General features: G+C 36.7%; 1 protein-coding gene across 1 annotated transcript in view; it reads right to left on the bottom strand.

The window, feature by feature from the left end:
- Window positions 1-21,057, bottom strand: part of ATG5 (autophagy related 5) — a 78,531-nt gene that overhangs the window by 13,115 nt on the left and 44,359 nt on the right. The window contains exon 7 of the mRNA XM_075087378.1: window positions 12,461-12,578. Within this exon, the coding sequence (XP_074943479.1) occupies window positions 12,461-12,578 (118 nt within the window). The remainder of the gene's footprint in view (window positions 1-12,460; window positions 12,579-21,057) is intronic.

The following is a 21,057-nucleotide window of genomic DNA, read 5'->3' on the forward strand; positions in this document are numbered from 1 at the left end:
ATCTCCCCCTCCATATTGCTTACTAAGACTAGTCCCCAGACTGTTAATCCATGAACACTGCTCATATTTCTGGGAGAGTATTAATTGGTCTAGACCAATGTTATGCCAGAGAACTGCTAATAGTCATACAGCAGAAACAATACATGTTCTAGCCCTCTTCTGTTTACTAGTATAAATAAAAACACTGACACCACAATGTCTAAATCTGGTTGTGGACTGCAGCATCCTGGATGAGAACTTCACATTGCAAGTCCTCACAGAGGTTTACTTCTGTCTCCTGAAAGCACTGGTAGACCCACTGAAGTCTCCAGTTACACCTGCACCAGTTACAGCACTAAAGGCAGTCGTGATTATACAGCATATGGAAGTTAACAGGATGATGACCGCTACTGAAAAAAATAATTCTGAAGCATTCTCACATTTTCTATGAAACTAACCGTAAGAAATATCCTGTAAGTCTATATACTTTGTGTACTTCAGCTGTTGCTGTCATGCTTGTTTCTATGAGCAAGAATATAGGAGAAACTAGAAGAAAGGTTTGTTTTGGGTTTTTTTTTCTGTGAAGTTTCTGATGGCTCAGTCATACTGAGTGACCTCTGTGATCTCCTTGGGGTAAGACAGACTGATTTAGATCAGGATTAAAAAAAAAAATCTAATTCTTAACTCTGCTAACTGACCTCTGTGACCAGGTGCAAGCCACATCACCCCTCTGTGCCTCTAATTTCTCCTTCCTTTTTGTCTCTCTCCACTCATCTTTTGTCTAAGTGATAAATTCTGTGGCAACATATTGCAATGTCTGTACAGCCCATAAAGAACCTGAGGTTGTCTCCTAAAACACAAAAAATATTCCTTTTAAGACTGAAAATTCACCACAACCAAAACATTTTGTCAAGATGCTTTGATTCTAGCAGTTTTCCTAAAACTCATATGGCTAGCAGATTACTGACAGAAAACTTGCCCAATTTCTAGTAATTTTCCACAATTTTTTCTCAACTGCTTAGATTTTCAGTTCTACAGCATTCCATCAGGGGTTTGAGGGTAGGACACTGATGGTCCCAGAAAGGGCAGCTCTACTGCAGCCCAGGAATCAGACTGCTCTAGGATGAAAATTCCCACCTCTCTTCTGCAGAGAATTTTAGAAGTTCTGGCTTGTGATTTCCAAACAGAGTAAGCTAAATTTTGAAAAAGTTATTTTGCTCTCTGGAGGATTTTACTTTCTCCATTCCATACTACTACTGTTAATAATAGACTTAAACTTTGTTGTGCCTGAATAAAGTCATTGGCCTTCTGACAAATTTAAAGAGAATAGTCTGGAGTCTGACACTAATAAAACTTATTGGGTGGCCGACAGAACAAATTTAGCTGAAGCAGAACAAATTTCCAAAGGCTTGTCCGAGAAACAGGATTATTTCCCTATTTGCTGTACCTCTTCCTACATTCTACCTGTTTGAATGTGCATGCATGTGCATGCCCAGAAACCACTTCTAAGACACAAAGAAAAAGCACATGACTCTTGTGATATTAGAAAAGTTGCTGGATGGAAGACTAGAATAGACTATTTCAGTTGGAAGGGACCTACAATGATCATCTAGTCCAACTGCCTGACCAATTCAGGGCTGACCAAAAGCTAAAGCATGTTAAGGGCATTGTCCAAATGCCTCTTAAACACTGACAGATTTGGGACAACCACCACCTCTCTAGGAAGCCTGTTCCAGTGTTTGACCACCCTCTCAGGTGAAGAAATGCTTCCTAATGTGCAGTCTAAACCTCCCTGGGCACAGCTTTGAGCCATTCCCACGTGTCCTATCACTGGATACCAGGGAGAAGAGATCAGCACCTTCCTCCCCACTTTCCCTCCTCAGGAAGTTGTAGACAGCAGTGAGGTTATGCCTCAGCCTCCTTTTCTCCAAACTAGACAAACCCAAAGTCGTCAGCCACTCCTCATAGGAAATTCCTTCCAGCCCTGTCACCAGTGTTGTTGCCATCCTCTGGACACATTCAAGTACCTTAACACCATTCTTAAATTGTGGGGCCCAGAACTGCACACAATATTCAAGGTGAGGCCACACCAATGCTGAATACAGCTGGAAAATCACCTCCTTTGACTGGCTGGTTATATGGTGTTTGATGCACCCCAGACGCGGTTTGCCCTCTTGGCTGCCAGGCCACACTGCTTACTGATATTGAGCCTGCTGGAGACCAGCACCCCCAGAACCCTTTCTGCAGGGCTGCTCTCCAGGCACTCCTCTCCCAGTTTATACTTGTGCCGCGTGTTACTCTGTCCTAGGTGCAGAGTCTGGCATTTAGACTTATTAAAATTCATCCCACTTGCCTCTAGGAAAGGGCCAGAGGGCTCACAAGCTACCAAACAGATAATCCTTTTAGAGTTGATTGAGGTAAAGTTAGAGCAATCCTTAAAACCAAGTCATGGTTACTGTTTCCTGAGAAATTTTGTGCAGAAAGATGACAACCAGCCCTAGATTCCCACCATGAGTTTTTCTTTTCTTTTGAGAACAAGCCAGAATGTTCTGCCTACAGAGAAGCCCTGGTTATGTAAAAACCTTGTTTAGAAATGAAGATGGCTAACAAGAAGCCAACAGCACAGCTGCCACACTATTAACTCTCAGCACCTTTTTGTGTAGTCATGACAAGTTATTTCCATATTAATTAATTTTGTAGCCATGACTATTAATTCTATAATTTCAAGACAGCCTCTGGACTTCCACACCTTTTGATCAAAAAGAACTATTAAATTAAGAAGAATGCAATTTCAACACAGTAATAAAGGTAATCTTTCCACTTCAACTTAAAAAAAAGGCAGCAACTGGGGCAGGTAGAGGTGTGCGGGTTTAAAAAAGTAAGAGCCAGAAGTCAGACATATGAAAGGCAGATGCAGAAGGATAATCCAAGCAGATGGCCTGACTAGGAAAAGATAACAGGCACAAATAGTGACTCACAAATAATGAAGGGAGACATATATGAAGACCTCCTCTAACATGGAGAACACCATTGAGTCAAGGACACTGGGAGGGCAGAATCACTTAAGTAATGGTCTGAAGTTCAGTTCTGACCTGACCTCTACTCCCACAGTAGAGGAGACAGTGGACTAGAATTCATATCACTGGTGAGCTTTTAATCATCTTCTAGTATGCCTGCACACTACAAGACCTCTAACCCTTCATAATACTCTCATATCCACAAGGGATGAAAGTGTGGCTAATAAACTGACTGAAACTGATCAGGGCTAGTTATATTTCTAAATTTAGGTGGCCTGGAAAAGTATTTCAACACTGTACCTCTACAGCACTGAAATGCAGACTAGCCTGTAGAGAGCACAAGCAGACTTACTAGCTAGATGTGGGGAATAAAAGCTTCCTAAGTTTGCTTACCACCAGAGCACCAAGGACTGGGATGGTGCTGTGTTGCTCCTCTCCTTGCCATGCAGCTTCCATTGTAAACCACAGGTCCAGCTAATTCTGACTTCAGACAGAGCAGGCCCGGTTCTATTCCACGTCCATCCAAGAGACATTCACACTACATACATATACCTCCTTCTATTGCGCTATTTATCACTTGCATCAAAATTAGGAGCCTACACGGCAAACCTAATCTAAATTCAATTTTCTGTTTGAATAATTTACTGGAAGTCTATGCTTAGAAAACTGAGGGAGAACAAAACCAATTAATATGTAGTCTCTCATACAATATGCATTGAAAAAAGCTGAGAGTTAATTGAAAACAGTTGATCCCTAATTTCACAAAATCATTCAGTACAGCAAGTCTTAAGAGAAAAATCCTGGAAGTCTTTTTGATCCTTGTTTTATTTCTGAAAGAACTAATGACACTGCTGTAGAAAGAGGTCAGTTCACACAGCTTTTCTGAATGAACAACAATGCTGTGAAAACTGGGATTGATTGATAGCCTACTGTTTGCGTCATTATGTCCAAATGTTTACCATTTGAGTCTTCAAGGAAGCATGAGACAAAAATCAAAACAAGTTTTATGAAGACTTCAACAACACTGGCAAATTAAAATTGTATCCAGAATTGTTTAAACATGATAGCAGTGGAAGAAAACTGTTTCCTTCTGCATTATATAATTTTTATCTTTGCATTGTGCACAATGTCTTAAATTTCTGATGTGGAAGAGGGAAGAAGTCTTTCCCTCCCCCAGAACAGCCCTTTGCCTCTTCAAAGATTCTGTTGAACTCACTGTTTCCTCTTGCAGTTGTTGTGCTGCAGTTATGTAAGACCATACTATGTTCATCGCATTCTCCTAGTAAGATGAGTCACCATTTCTGAATGGTTTACAATATCGGTATGTTCTTTTACAGGAACCTCATAAATGTCTACTAAACAATTTTTTTAATTGCTGTGAATTACTGACATGTTTTCTTCAAATTTGATAAACTCTCAAGTTCAGGACTGATATCACTACTTCTGGGAATAAAGACCCCTTAATTGGCAACAGGAGCACCTATCATCAGATGCATAAAACCGTGGTGAAATGCAGCATGACCTCTCTAGCAGCAACAGATAACAATTTTATTTACCTGTCATAAATGACAGTACTGCTGTAAGCAGGTAGCCTAATCTCAGTAAGACAGAGGTTATTAGACAGTAGGGAAAAACAGTCACGGTGTTATGTTGTTCAGGCACAGATAATTGATGTTGTTATTCAGCAGTTTTGGGACGAATACCCATAAGTAATGTGTTCTACCATATCATCTATGTGACCTTATGCTTTGCAGGCAACAACATGGTCTTAACATCTTCTCTCTTTACCTGCATAGAAAGTATAACTATGCATTCTAAGAGACCACAAGCAATATCAAGCTTCACCTTAGCACGCTCCTCCATAATACACTAAATCTTCTCACAAATAGTAATAACTCTCTAGTTATTTAAAAGACCACCTAATTTTCTGGAACTGGAACTACTGCTGACAATTCCACTTTACCACACAAGGATTGTCCAATTAAAGGATCGACTTTTCTCTGTGCAAGTGGCATCCACAAGCATAGGAAAAAAAGATCAGACAACCAGTTTACAAGCTGTACCATGAATAATCAGAATAATCTGATTCTAACCCTGGAGTCCTCATGAACGGGTGTTTCATATTAAAATAAAAGAGACATCTGTCATGAGCTTAGATTCAAAATTACATGATGCACAGTCTATAAGAAGTAAAACTAGAAATTTGGACTGTTGGCTAGAAAGGATCTTTATACAGTTTCAGGAGTGTAAAATGGTGAATGAAAAGGGGGACATTGGACAATTTTATTCTGGACCTCCCTGAGTAACCACGACATTTGTCTTCTTGGAGGACATCTGAAAACCAAGAGATCTAAGCTGGGAAATGGAAGAATGTTGATACCTAGGGACCATGTCTCTCTCTTTTAGATTTTCATATCCAATTCTACAAAAAAAATGTTGGAAAACTCAAGGAAACTGAAGTAGAAATGTAGCTAATGGAACACCACAGGACAAAAGGATGAAAAGCAATAAGAACTAAAGCAGAAGTGACATTGACCAACTACTTCCCTGAAGATCTAGATCTATTTCCGTAAGGAAATCAACTAAGGTTTAAAAAACTACAAAAAATAGTTATACAAATTATGGTGAGCTTAGTCAAAGAAGTAGAAGAGCCAATTTTAAAGGATGCAAAGCAGATACTAAAAAAGCAACAAAGGACAGCAAGAGTCACATATGACTAGAATAGAGGTGTTGAAGGAACATGATGCAGGAGAAAAAGGAAACAGCTGTAGAGCCACTGACATGAGAGAAAATAAGATGGGTCAGCACAAGTTGAGAAAAGAACTGAAAAATAAGTGCCGTTCTTCCATGATGCTGGTATCAAGATCAGGGATAATTAAACATTGCCCAAAACCTAAATGACCAGCTTGCCTCAGTTTTACGTATGAGCAACTAGGGAGGAACAAATGCAAAAACAAAACCAAGCACGCCCCCCACCAACAGGATATGATCACAACTGAGAACTAAACACGGTTTAAATATGCTCAAATTGCAGAACTTGTGAAGTTTTACTTTAAAAGACTGAAAACTGAAATGAATTTGCACATCTTTGAGTAAGGATTCCCAGTAAGTCTGGGATGTCAGGAATTGTAGTCCATGAACAGCAAGCTAAGCCTTAGCTGTACAACCACAGAACTCCCAAGTTCTATTTCAGTTGCAGGCAGCCTTTAGATGAAATCAAGTAAACAATAATTATGGAAATATAGTAAATAAAAAAATGTACTAATACACAGCATAGGTTTACCCATAGTAAAATTTCAGACTGAGGTGTCTGTCTGTCATTTATGAACCACTGTGTAACTGAAATTAAAATTTACTATTGCAATAACTAAAAAACACATAATAAACATGCCTTGAAGAGATAACAGTATGCTGTAATACAGAGGAAGTGATTACTGGATTAATTTGTGTTTGAGAAAATTAATTTTAATATTAAACATGACAAGTAGGACTTCACTGCCTCTCAAACTTCATGTCAACACAGGAGGATCAGAACAAAGGAAAAAATTGAAACAAATGAAATGCATCAATATTAAATGGAAGGTGATGCACATTATGTGATGACTTGGTCTTACTATTTCTGTTGCCACATAAGCACAACCTCTGCCTGTGAAATGGCTAAATAGGCACCAAGGAAAAAGAAAAACTACTCGGCTAATGAGAAAATATCTGATTTAACACATTTCTGTCTAAATACTCATTTAGACAGAAGAATAAATCTAATATAACCTAGATTGGTTCTAACCTAGTCTTCTGGAAGAAAGTACTGTACAGTACCACAGTAGGAGCACTGTAAGGTGAAAAAGAGCATCTTCTCTAAAGGTTCTGTCAACACTGTACTACTCTTAAAGATGTTTGCTACTAATAAAGGTAGCTATTCTTGTTGTTCTGAAAGAACAGGGTATCCTTTACAGTCAAGAGAATGAATGTAATTGCTAAAAGTTTTAGGAACTACACCAGATTCTTAGTGCTTGTTCTAATTCAAAGTACTGTTTTAATTCACACTTTCTGATCATTACTAGTAATGTATAAATTGCTTGATATGCATTCTGACAAATGGGTTCCAAACAGCTATACTCTCTGCAACAACTTCACTGCAATGATTAAGGACAAAAAAAGATCAAGCTAACAATCCTTGCAGTCTGAAGAGTTCAAGGACAGGCTCTTAAGTAGAAGCCACTCGTTCCTTTGGTCTAACAGTGCCCATGACAAAAAGCTTTTAACTTTTATCCATTAGTTTTCCTCTGAAGAACAGTTGAATGAGATGAAACTATATAGCAATCCAGAAAGGTGAGCACTGTATAGCATTTATTAAGCAGGATAATATATAAATCATTGAATGAAGGACCAGTTTGAGGAGAGACAGGGAAGTATGGGTTGGGATAATAACTGCTCAAATTTGTTTTTTTAAAAGCCCTTCAACAATAAAAGCCTTGAATAAATAGTTTCATAAGCTAATTTAAATAAAATGCAGTATCTAAACAGTTACCCACAGTCTGTAACAGTCCAAAGTAATACAGACACAATATTTTACAAAAAACATTTTCACTATCAGTGTTCTAATGTCATTATTCAACCTGTTCTACTTCGGACAACGTTCTTTACATCTTGTTTTCAAGAGTTAGTAATCAACATATATATTCAATCCACATATATACAAATACATTTTTTTCATTGAAATATTTTTTCTCAGCACAGTTAAAAGAAAGACTTAATTATATCCATGTTTCCTAAAGCAAAGGCATATAGACACTGTGGGTGGTTCTTGAAACCCTTCCCTCCCTCTTCTTGTGGTGGTCCCTAAGTATCTGGCAGCAGGAACAGCTCACATACATGGCTACAATGCTGAGTCTGAAAATCATATATTCTCTGTGTTCCCACGGCACAAAGCTCAGTTACGGATGTCACCATAGACAAGAAGTCACCATAATTACCATGAAGCTTCCAGTTGAATGAAAAGTCATTGGAAAAGGGAACACCATTAGAGGAAAAAGGAAAAAATAAAGTTCAAATGGAGAAAACCAGAAAGAAGCTTATATTGATTATGTTGCACTGACAAAAAGATGCAGCTAATGTCACCAATGCATTAATTCACTAAAGAGGGGGGTTAAAGAACAGTCTTGGAAAAGTATCTAAATTACTTTTTGAAAACAGGAGTTAAAAAGGTTGAAAACAATTTGCTTCAATATCTGTTGTGTCTTTAAGCATATCTTTGATGAAATACTACTTTTTTTCCCCTTTTGTTCAGAAAATTCAAGTAGATCTAAACTTTGGTAATGCTGAATAAAGTCTGAAAATTCAGATGTGGAAAAGAGTTTGCCATCATTTTCTAATATACCTTTGATAATGTATTCTATTTTGTTACAACATTATTTTAATGCCTTGACCAGAATAAATATCAATTGTAGATTAAGACAAAACGTAAGTTTACAAAAAAAAATATTAGAAGATAACAGAAGAGGTCCAAAGAGGACAATTTTCAATATAATGAAATTCAAACAGTCTTGACCACAAGCTATTTTTCCTTCAGAAACTGCTTCATTAAGATTTTCCTGTGGAGACTGTATTATCATTATTTTATAGACTACATACGGAAGTCAGAGACATTATGGCCAGAAGTATCGATTTATTGGAGGGTGGGACAGAAGAAGAGTAATGAGGGGTCTAGAATTTGACTTCAGAGTCTGCCTGGTGTTTGTACACTCAAAGCCCCAGAGCTCTTGCTGATCTGAAGTACAAGCAAGCATGCTGTTCAGCAGATCACTCATGCTGATACTGGATTTTTCTGGTGCTCCTCTATATAAAATGGGTGGTTTTGTAACACTCAGGTTGCCTAGTAGCACACATTAATGAACTCCCTAGGGGAGAAAGAATGGAATTCAGTTCCCAAAGGCAGTATTCAGCTGCCTAAATAATAATACTTCCTGAAGTACATTCATACCCCAATCCATGATTTCAACAATCAGGACGATGTCTTTTCACTACACAGCCCTCACACTAAAACACGCCCAACCTGTGCAGGAAGACAAAAGTCTCACAGAAAACAAAGTGAGATGTAAGGTGGAGGGTGATAAGCTGTATAATGATCAATGTGCACGTGTATGGAAACTAACTCTGATGCATCCTAAATTTCAAAACCATTTATGCGTAGTTTCCCAGGTTTCCAGAAAATGCTTGCTCATTAAAATCTCATACGCCCATAAAAATGGACAGAAACTCAGCTCTACCATCTCCTCTGCATTTTGAACTGATGGAGCATCTATTGGCAGAGGAAGCTTGTTAAACTCTCAGTGAACCAGCAGCAGGGAGAAAGTGAGTTGACTAAGTAGGGTTCATAGAGACTTCAGCAGCACAGACATGCTGAGGTTCTGTTGTCTCAGGAGTCTAGTACACTTGCTGGGAAAGGGAGAAGTATGTTCTCATTATGGCTGCTAGCATTTCTATAGGCAAAACTCAAAAATGGCACTATGCAGTCTGGTGAGTTACCGGGTTTTTTTTTTTTAATAGCTCAAAGCTGTATTAGAGCATGAACACTTAATATGGTGCATATTACATTTGAACAGTGAATGAGATGAGTGGATTAAGTCAAGCAAGAGAACTGGTGAAGCTGAATCATCAGTGAACGGAGTATGATGAACTGAAGTGGTCAAGCCTAAACCAGTGCTGCTCTTTATACCTCAACTGAACTGACCTTACCTAGGGCATGTTCCTCAGCAGTGAGAATCACTGCTGTCACGCGCATCCATCTTTTCAGGTCATTTTCCGTAAGCCTGATCCTTTCCCTGTCACCCCTCCATTTTGTCCTAGTTCTGCTTCTTCCTGATCCATCTTCAAGGCCTTTTTCTTTCCATGTTGCCATGCTTAATTTTCTACTTTGTACTCCTGTCTGGGGTGCGGTCTACTTGTACTACAAACCCTGAATAAGGTTTCCCCAGTCCCTTATCTGAGTATCTCCAGTTCCACCTGACCACTTATCCACCTGCATCTTCTTGTTCTGCCAGTGCAAACTGCCCTTCTTTTCAACTTTTTATTCCATTTGTTTCTCCAAACAGGTTTCCAGACCATCTGAATCACTTTGCCAGCAGAACTTCCACTCCCATTCTTTCACTGATGCCTTGCACAATCTCAGTGTATGATCCACATGCAATATATTTGTTTCTCCCTCATCCTTCTATCATCTCCTATCCCATTTACTCTGTCCAGGTGTTCAGAGTTACCAAGCCAGTCTTTGGCTTTTGCCTCATTCTCTTTCATCCTGCCACATTATTGATAGTTGCTCTCCCCATCACATTTAATGACTCCCAGATCTGTCGGTTTCTTCCAAATTACTTGTTCAGTCTGCCTTCCCCTCCACTGGCTCTATGTATCAGTCTACCCCCATATCTCCTCAAGAGTTCACATTATTTTCTGCATTTAGCTCAGACAGCTTTCCTTCTGTTACCTACCAGAAGAGGAAGAGAACACCCAGAATATAGGAGGAACCACTGAACAACAATACAAAGCTGCAATACAGGAGAGATTCTGCTGAATCCTAGATAGCTCACACCCATGTGAAAGATCAAACTTAAGCTCTAAGTTTGCATTTGCTCAGTAGAATCTTAAGGATCAAAACTAGGCCAAATTTAAGCAGATTTATAGAGAACAGACAAGTATATTCCAACAGAAGGAAATCCTTCCGCCAAATTTCAAAAGGCCTCTCCTGAGTGTAAGGATAGAACCTATTTTAGTTTCTTTACTTCCAAATAATAAACATTTTTTGGCCCCACTGAGTAAACAGTATAGGGCTTTTTTTTTTTTTAGACCTTAAAAATGAAACAAGCAATCAGCACAGCACATGTCTGTTCTGCTGTTAAAGGTTGGCACATTTGTCGACATCTGAAAAGAAGGCCTACTAACAGGAAGCATCAAGTCACTGGTACTCAGATAAAATTACATTACATTCACGCTTTTAATGAAGGCAGTTACTACCACATTCCCCATCTGCAGCTTTAGCAAACCCACATAAAAATAATCATCCATTACATCCTGGAATAACTTTTGCATAAATGCTTTCTGAGTTTTTTTTCATATAATTTGTGCTTGACTGCCTTCCAAGTGAAAATGCATCATCCTTCTTACTCTTTTTTTGAAATTCACTTTGTACCTTTTCACTAGTGTCTGTAGGGTCATCACAGTTAAGTACTTAAAGATGGTTAAACTTGCTTATGTTAACATTCAAGCACCTATTTGCATCTTGCTTTATCTTTTGGACAGTTAGTTGAAAGCGTTACCTAAAATTACGCTCTAAAATTTATAGTAGCTTTAGGAAAAATGGACGCATGGCTAGAAACATTCCATATTTTTCCTACCCCTTGTTATTTTTGGAAATTGTTTCCATGTGCTAACAAGTATTAAACAGGGGTAGAAAAAGTACTTCGAGATTTCAGTCGATTTCTAAGATCACTGTACTTAAAGAAATCCATGACAACTGTTTTATTTTGAATTACACAACATCTTATATTTTTACACTGACTTCAAATTTAGTGCTTTACTGTCAAAAGGTGCTGATACTACACCAGTAAATTCTGTGCCAAGATCTGCTCTAGAATATCAGACATTTCTCAAAATAAATCACAACTTACTGACTTAAAGTTACCCGTTTACAGGTACTGGTAAGACAACAGCAAGAACAAGATGAAGAACATTACATATTCAATAATTTTGATCTTTATTTGCAGAGTGTATAACTTTTACATTTATCCCACCTAAAAAGTACACTGGAGTTCCAATAGTTGTAATCTCTGAGGCTAAAATAACATCCAGAAATGCTTAATTTTCTGAGTAAGTGCTGATCAACAAATGCTGTTGTATGAAATGATATAATGCTACATGAACTAATTGTTATCTCATCACAGAATACTACCTGGTAACCATACATAAACTATAACATACTTAAAACAATCTTTTTCTTTTCTGGTACATTTTTAAAGGTTGGGCTTCAACAGGGAAAAAAGTATTCTGAAAACATCGTCAATTTCTATTAATTTTGGAGTTTTACATATGAAAAGTTTACACGATACAAAATTAAAGGTAACTTAAAACTTGTGACATTTCTTTAAGAATTTTTTAAAAATGCAGAAAATAACATGGGAATGTTTTTAAGAACAGTGTGATGGCAAAGGAGTACACAAATTTTAAAATAAAACTTCCAGAGATTGATTTTTCAGGAATGCCTAAGGATTCAATCTTATCTTCTCTGAACACCACAAATTATGTATAATGGACACACTAAAGGGCCAGGAAGGAGTGAAAACTGAAACTCTGGTACTAAGACATAGTTCTACCTCAAAATCCCCATATTAAAAAAAAAACCAAACCAAACACAAAACCCACAATAGATCAACAGAAAAAATTATCTTATTGGACAAAAGTTATTTCTACAGTACCTCCAGGGGTGATAGCACTAGGACACACATCTTTGAGCAGATCTCCCAAAGTATGCAACTGTCCTCCTGAAGCAATTGGTCGAAATAGCTTCTGTATATAGGGTCTCTCTGTTGTTGTCTGTTTTAACAACAAAATTAGCAAAAACAACAATTTAAAGACCATGCAAATATGTAGTATTACTATTTGAGACTGGCAAGAGATAGGACAAAACAAGAGGCTGCAGCAGAAGAAATATCCAGCATTTCCATTTCTTTTTTTTTCCTTCCTTTGCTTTCCATTCATATCATGAAATGCAGGGGAGTTTTTGTTTGTTAACAATTGAAAGTTGACACTCCAGAAAACTGAAGATAATTTCTAAACAGTGTCACAGATGTGAAAGCGTGATTTTTTTTTTTTAATTTAAAAAAGCCCTCCTGTTATGGGAGTAGGATCTGCGTGAACAAAACATTTCAATATCATCTTAATTTAAGTAAAACAAGCAGAGAGCACAAACTTAGGAGCTCAGCATACACCTCTGTTTTGCCAAGTCAAAGTAATACTGTAACAAATATCCAACACCTTCTGCAATAGTCTGTCTTCCTCCTTTTAGAAACACATTAAGCACTTTCAATGGCAAACAAGTACTCTTATAGCTCAAGCCAGATAGAGGTTTTTTCCACTAGATTTTATGTTGAAAAATTCAAACTCTGTCAGCCACAAGAAAGAGAGAACAATTAAAAAACAGTTGTGCTTTGACAGACAGCCTAGAGACTTCTGCCTACTAAAAGAATTAGTCAGACATAAGGAACATATATTCCCCACTTCTGCCGCAGATATACACAGGAACTCAGAATGATTTCAACGATGGGTCCTGTTAGATCTTGCACATCATCATAGTGTCTTTTGGAGACAAAAAAACGTAAACTGACTGGCAGTTACTACTGCCAGTCACTGTCCACAGCATAGGCATCACAACGCTGTAGAAGCAGCAAGTAGCTTATGGGATCTACAGATGCACTTATTGAAGAACTGTGGTTATGTTAAGGTAATGCTGTTCTTTGAATATCTGTATAAGCAACCCCAGGGTCAGCAACCATCTAATATTGAAAGGACAGGAAAAACTCTTTTTCCTGACAACCTGACCGCTCCCCACTGAACTGGGCACCTGAGCCAAAAAACAGAAGTTAAAAACCTCATATTCAACCAACCCAAAAATTTTACTCAAGCTCTGAATTGTTGCGGACAAATTTCTGCTAGCAGCTAACGTCACCTGCATTACAGCTGACTGGGCTCCAGTAACTTACACTTTAATCACATACTATCTTAAATAGAAAAAGCAATACAAGCCACTGCCCCTTCCAAATTTAGTTTCCTACCACTCAGAAGTGGTTCTTATCCTACTACAGTAGTTAAAAATTAGAAACAAAACAACACAGCTCAACATCAAGAAGTATTTTATCTCCTGGTGGAGGTTTTTGGAAAAAAATTACCAAGAATAGTAAAAAATTTGGAAGTTATATTTAATTTTAAAAGGAAATTATGGTGTGTTCTCTGCCACCTACCTACATGAAAAGCTGCAAGCAGTAGATTAACCATGACACTTAATTGTCATTCACCTGGAACAGCAGGGTAAGGAGTCTTTTTCATAAGTGGGACACTACCTCAAAGTAATTCCAGGGCAGTACAGTGCAGAACTGTTGACACACAGCTACTTGTTACTTCTTGCCAGCAGTCTCCAAAAATGGAGAAATAGTCTTTTTCAGTTTTTTCCTGTGAAGACTGATCAGAAGGAGCTGACTAGCTGCTGTAGTCAATTCTCTATATCCTCAGGGTAGCAGAATGTGGATACAAACAACACTAATGAGATACTGAATATTTGAAAAATTATGGGAGGTGCACAGGCAGCAGGATCCACCTCAGACAGATCCGCACTTGAGAAGTGAACTGTGGCACATTATACTAAAGAAGTGTAGCCCCAAAACACAAACAAAAAAGGACAAAACCCCTACAACATTGTTATAGGCAAAACAGTTTTCTATCAAGTTTATTTTAAAATAACAATCAATTATTCACAGGAGTCTAAATCACAGCTCCCAAGTGCTTATCGCTTGGAGTAACTAAAGTGGAAATAAACAACAGAAGGAAGATGCAGGCAAAGGTGATTATCATCAAGAGACTTTTAAGATAAGAATTTCTCAAGCACGTAGTGCAGTTTCTATTTTTTTATTAATAAATTACACTAATTTTCCTAGTCTTCATAATTTAATTCCAAGAGGGAAAAGCCAAAGATGTATTTTCTAAAGTCTTCCACATAGTTGCTAACTGCTGCTAAGCAATATCTTCAGCTGCTATCATGAAACCTTACAGAAAATTAATTAAATTGTACCTCTTAAGTGTTGAGCAATAAAGATGTGGTAACATAAATAAAAATCACTGGCCTTTATCAATGCTAAAATGATAAAAATGCACATTGTTTATACAAAGATTGTGGTTCACAAATATAATCCTACAGGCAGAATATTACCCCAACATGCTCATGGCTTCTTCCCTGCCTTGCAGCTGATGCTTTATGCATTAAAAGAGTCAAAAGAAAAGTCCCATCCTACAATCTACAATGTTTATTGGATAACTTTTCCAATTCTTTAAGTCATATAGGAGCATAAATAATTTTAGAAAAATTGTACCATCACCCCTTTTGAAGTGTGGTAGCTAGTAATGTAAGCCCAACTTGACTACAGCTTTCTACTCTAGTATTTACTATAACAACACATGAAGGAATAGCCAGCGTAATTGCTTACATAATGTTGTGTTTTGTACAATATTTGCTTAATAAATAATGTAAAACAGTACTATCCATAATCTAATCCACAGAGATAGCACTACATAACTGTTAACTGACAATTACTTTAAATAATCTACTTCAGGCCTAAACCATGTATTTGTACAGTATCCATCATTTTTCCTATGAAGATTACCACAGCTTCAAGAGAATATAGTGCTTTTTAAATTCTTTTACAGTCTAGCCCCAATGTAGCTGTGAGCTGTTCAAAAGGTGCTGGATGTATTCGCAGGATACAACAGGTGAGAGTCAGAATTGCCGACAACAGATCTACATAGGAAACACCTTCAAGTACATGAACATATGAAAACAATCACCTGAACCAAAATTTGCAGTGCATTTTGCACTGATCATGTCCACCATTTAGTATGAAATCAAACCTTTATGAAAGCAAATATTCAACTCTAAGTTAACATTTTATAGATAGTAGGACTTGTTTAAACTTTCTTTAAAAAGAGTTAAGTCTTCAAGTGTTCTGCAAAGCACCAATTTGTGGTGCTATATATTAATATAGAATGAGATATTTCAGTTGCAATAACAGTGATAGGAAAGCGACAGTGAAAACAGAATTATACTACAGTGAGAAAAATATAGATTAAAATTACCTATTCAGGTATACTGGCATTGAGTTACAGGTGAGGGAAAGTTTTAAGAGGCACTATAAGGCAGCATAAAGCCTCACAGGATCAGAGCTATATAGTTACATGTTGTGCTAGCAACTATAACTCACTCTTCCCTATCATCCTGCCAAAAAAAAAAAAAGTGTAGTCAGCTTACTGGTCCTTTTCAGAATCAACAGAACATGAAACATGGCATGAAATCCACAGTTTAATTAGATATTTTATACAGGATGCATGTTGAAATGAAAAACATACGACTCATTAAATGCTGGGTTTTAATCTCGAAAAAATCATGGAGTTACCAGTATTTTCATCTAGAGGAAAGGACTTGGATTTTCTGCCTAAACACTCTGCTGCTTCTCTGACAGTATTCAAACAAATAAAAGTTACTATACATATTGAACCCACAAAGTAAAAAAAGAATTCCTCCCAATTCCCACATGTGCATAAGCTGGCAGCCTAAAGCCATAAAACTTGAGACTTCCCTACATACTCCATCATATTTTCAATAACTTGTCAAGTTCATAGTCAGTGCTGGTTTGTAATGAACCACTTTACACTAAAAAGAAACCTCTCCTAATTTAAATTTATCATTTTGTTTAAACCGATTTAAACTCAACCAAGAAGCTTCAAAAGTAATAATAAGAGTTTGCATAATGATTTTTATATAAAAATGAAAGTACAGGAAAATGAACTACTCCCTGAAAAGTATATAAATTTTATTAAATATTTATCCAAAAGTACATTTTCCATAGATTTTCTAAGCTGTTTTCTGCTCTTTAGAAATGTTTTCAATTTAAAAAATCATAATGCACAATGAAAAACTGACTAATTGAAAAGATGACAAATTGCTGCAGTCACAGAACCATCACAATACCATGTCTGTCTGAAAGCAAGATACTGCAAAGCTCCATCTGAAATACTGCTCTTTCACTGGTGCTGAAATACAGTTTTTCTGCTGGTATTTCTGGGTGTGTATCTTTTGCTTCTTTTTGCTTAATATTAGACCAGAATCACTGAGTACTTCATTGTGAAAAAGGCACAGGCAGTGTTTCTGGGGTTTTGTTTGTTTGGGTTTTTTAATTAAAGAAAATACTCCATTCATTGGAAACTAGGCAGGCAGGTTATCAGATTGAAAGATTAAATGGAAGTGGCAGCTAATATCAGTCTTTTTTTTTTTTTGCACTTTCCTGCATATGTCTTGCTCATACAACCTATTTAGTATTTTGAAGTATCAATTTATGTTCCACTTATCAAGACATCTTAAGCTTATGCTAGGACGACAGGAGAATCTGGTGCGATACTCACATCCTAATTAAAATCCACCACAGACTAAAGCTAAAAATGTCAATCCTGCTTAACTGATACTTGTAAATGATTCTTATTTCAATATCCAATTAATAAAAGCTTACAAACGAGTTAGACAAGCATGTATTGAAGAAAATACTACTCTAGGTGCAAACTTGTGATGTTAAACTTCAAATTTTCCCTTTCACTTTCATTTGTAATCTCAAATTACAAAATACAGGAGACACTGCATTACTTATTAAATTGATTTGTTCGATATAGTCCGATCTTATTTAACTTGTGTTTTTAAGATTAAAATATTTCCTTATTCACAATCACTGCTATTTCCCAAGACACCTTCCAGTTTATCCTTCTAAATAAGATTCTGAAAGTTTTGTGTGTCAGCTGGAGTCTCTGTATTTTACTTAAAAAAATATTTCAAATTATACTCTTACTTCTTCAATGACTACTTTATAAGCAATCACTTCATGCTACAGTCAGAATAACTTTGAAACAGTATTTTTAAAGTGTGCTAAGAAATAATACACTTATACTCTAAGACTAGAGATTCAAGTTACAGCATAACTTGAAATCCAGTATTTAAATGCCAAAACACAACATCAAGGTAACTTCATTTTCACTACTGAATTGTAGCATAGTATACCTACACACAAACACTATGTTCCAGTAAGTTAGCCACAAACCTACAGATTTGTTTAAAAAAATATAAAAGTAATCCATGCTTGTTACTTACAAATAAACTTAAATTGTGTCTACTTCCCAAAGAATTCAATGAAAGGTCATTTATTCACTTCAGCGCAAACGAAGGAAGCCTTTTCTTAACAAGCTGCTATTATTCAAAAATAGCAGTTTGAGAAGCAGAAGGAAAAAAACAGATTCTTCTCTGATACAAGACATTTAAAGCAAAAAAGTGTTTGATTCCTACATCTTCATTCCACGTTTAGAAAAAAATGAGGACGCAATATGTGTCTTTCTACTTTACATCTTGTATGACAGCAAACAAGACTCAAAAATGGTTACTGTGTCAGGCAGACTATAATACTTTATATTTATTTGATCCAAAGACAGCAGTTTTTTACTTTGGCTTTGAAAAACCTCAATGAAAGATATAGAAATCTTACACTTTAAAAATACTCAAAGTAAGTTACCTGCTAGAAGCAAAATGCAAGACCATTTAAACGAAAATTCTGATACAAATGGATTGCTAAAAATAGAGGGAGACTTCCCATGGACTCCGAAATTATCATCATGAAGATTTCCGAAGGAGGAAAATTACTTTAGTCACCATATCTCTTTGTTAAATTATATACAATTTTACATTGTGTTTTACCAATATGAATGTGATAAAGATAAAAGTGAAATAAATGCATTACATTCAGCATACTCAGACAACTAGAATACAGTATACAAGAGAAAATACAATGTTAGTATATTGACTAAAAAAATAAAAAGGTACTCTAGTGTGAGAATGCTAGTTTAATAAATGCCTCTAAAATATTACTTTTTTTTATTAGTCCAGTATTTTTTCTGTGCTCAATGAACTTTGATGACTGTCCTTAAAATCACTGTATTATTCATCACAGATGTATTCCAAGCTGTAGGTATAAAATTCAATTTATAGGCGTTGTGGTAACAGCAAAGGTAACTTCTAGAATGTAAATTTAAGTAAATAAGCTGCTTAGAATATTCATATTGGTTTATTAAATCTGAAGCAGTTATCTGAATTTCTGTGTTAAGAAGTATTAATTACCCCCCTGTATTTACTTAAGTGATTATTTTACTTCAACACATCAAATTCAATGCTAACAGTCCACAGGCCAGGGAGAGGGGAAGAACGGGAAGAGTGCATGGAGTTTGTAATTCTGTTATTAAACCATTGTAACTGATTTTTATCTCTGTTCCCTCCAAAAATTGTGTACAAGCTCTTCAGCTGCCAGAATGCAGGGAGTTTCAAGAAAAGCTGTTCTCTCACTTTTTATGCCCACACATCTACAATGAAACAATTCCAGTCGAAAAATCAGAGACTTTCAGAGAAGGATGAGCTCAAGTTCATACCTTTCTTTTTGGCTTGGTTTGTGAGGAGTATGTGATTCTGTGATGGACACTAAGTAACTAAGTTGTAATCACTCCGATGCCCAAGACCCTGCAACACTCTGGACTAATGCTTTAAGTGTCTGCTTGCAAATTGCTGCTTTCTGATTACAATAGACACACAAGAGGGAGGAAATTCAAATGCTGATAATATTTATTCTACTAGAATACTGAAATAAGGTATTTCTACAAGCTTGTCCCACTTAAAAAAGTAAACCCAGCTTATTTCTACACAAAGCCTAATTTACAGCAGCAGTGCAAGGTTGCCTCTGCCGCTCCACAGCACAGCATTTCACGTTATGTGGAACTTTCCACAGACAAAATGAGAAGTTACCTTCATGAAACTCAATGCTCGATCAGGATCAAAATGAAACACACTGAAAAAAACTCTCTTTTTTTCTCCATCTATTTGTTTAACAGGAACACAGTCCCCTTAATCCAAATAATTTCCTTAGAAGCACTGGTCACGCTGTTGCCAGCACATAAAATTTATCCTTGCCAATTTCTTTGCTAGAAGGAACACACCATTCTCTTAGAAAGTGTATTCGTGCAGTTGGGACTAAAGAAACTCTCTCAACAATAGTCCTCACAAACTGATTACTCAGATTTAACCTTTATTTTTATATCTTTACAGACTCAGCTGAAAAACAGTATCTGCTCTCTTCCATTTTCCTCGGCCAGCCTTCATCTGAAGTATTAAAACAGTAGGTTGTAAGAGGCATCCACAGAGCCCCAGTAAAACAAACTGAATGAAAGTTCCACCACACTTCCTCTGCATTTCAAGCAATCCCTCCCCCTCCCCAAATCAAATCCCATGACAAGCAGTCAGTGACTATATCAGGGACAACTGGCAAAATTTAAACTCACTAAGAAAGACATATACACACTGAAAGAAACCTTGAAACACTCGATCTTCCTCAATCATCTATTAAAAACCTATAAACATCTCTTTCATAAGAGAGAAAGTTCACCCTTGATTTTTAGCTCAACAAGCTGAAGTACACACATACACAAAAAGGGGATGATCTCTTGTTTTATCCACTTGAAATCTGTCACCTTCCAAATTTCATTGGCATTTTTTAAGCAGCTATTACAAGAGGCATAAAACATGCCACCATCATTTGTTTTTATCCTGTAACCATTGCCTCTCTCCCCTGCTTCAAATCTTCCAAGCTACAGAGGGATTCTTCCAGACACCCCATTGCTTGATTGTATACCTTTGCTGATTTTTCTATTTTACTTACTCTCCAAATCATTAGGACTGGAACAACATTCCAAGAAAATAAAAAGATTATTTCGAGTATTTCTTTAACTAGTCTCTGCAAACTCCACCTAACAGATACTCTAGTTATGATTTTATGTACTTTGTATAAGGCTGCCACTGCTTTTGTTAGCATTCAGAACTTTGAACTGCTTATCTGCAATGTCACATCACTGTTCAGAGAATAAGGTTATGTCGCATTACAATACAGAACTAATTAAAGTTTTTTGAGTAAAATAACTAAGTGATGGTTTTGTCTGTCCAATACGTAACTAAACCCGTAAGTTGAAAAGGAGTATAAACATGCTCAACACACCTATCTAGAATTACCAGAAAAATTGACTCACTGACAGGATGTGATGTGGGTTGCAGGACTAGCTGTAAAGTCAACATATAGAATAAATCAAATGACTTGTTTTTCCCCCAGTACATTTTAAGTTGCTCTAATAAATTACATACTTTCAGTGGCTGCAAAAATTACAATATATACCTGATTAC

Source organism: Phalacrocorax aristotelis, chromosome 3, assembly GCF_949628215.1.
Source record: "Phalacrocorax aristotelis chromosome 3, bGulAri2.1, whole genome shotgun sequence".
In the NCBI taxonomy this organism is placed as follows: Eukaryota; Metazoa; Chordata; class Aves; order Suliformes; family Phalacrocoracidae; genus Phalacrocorax; species Phalacrocorax aristotelis.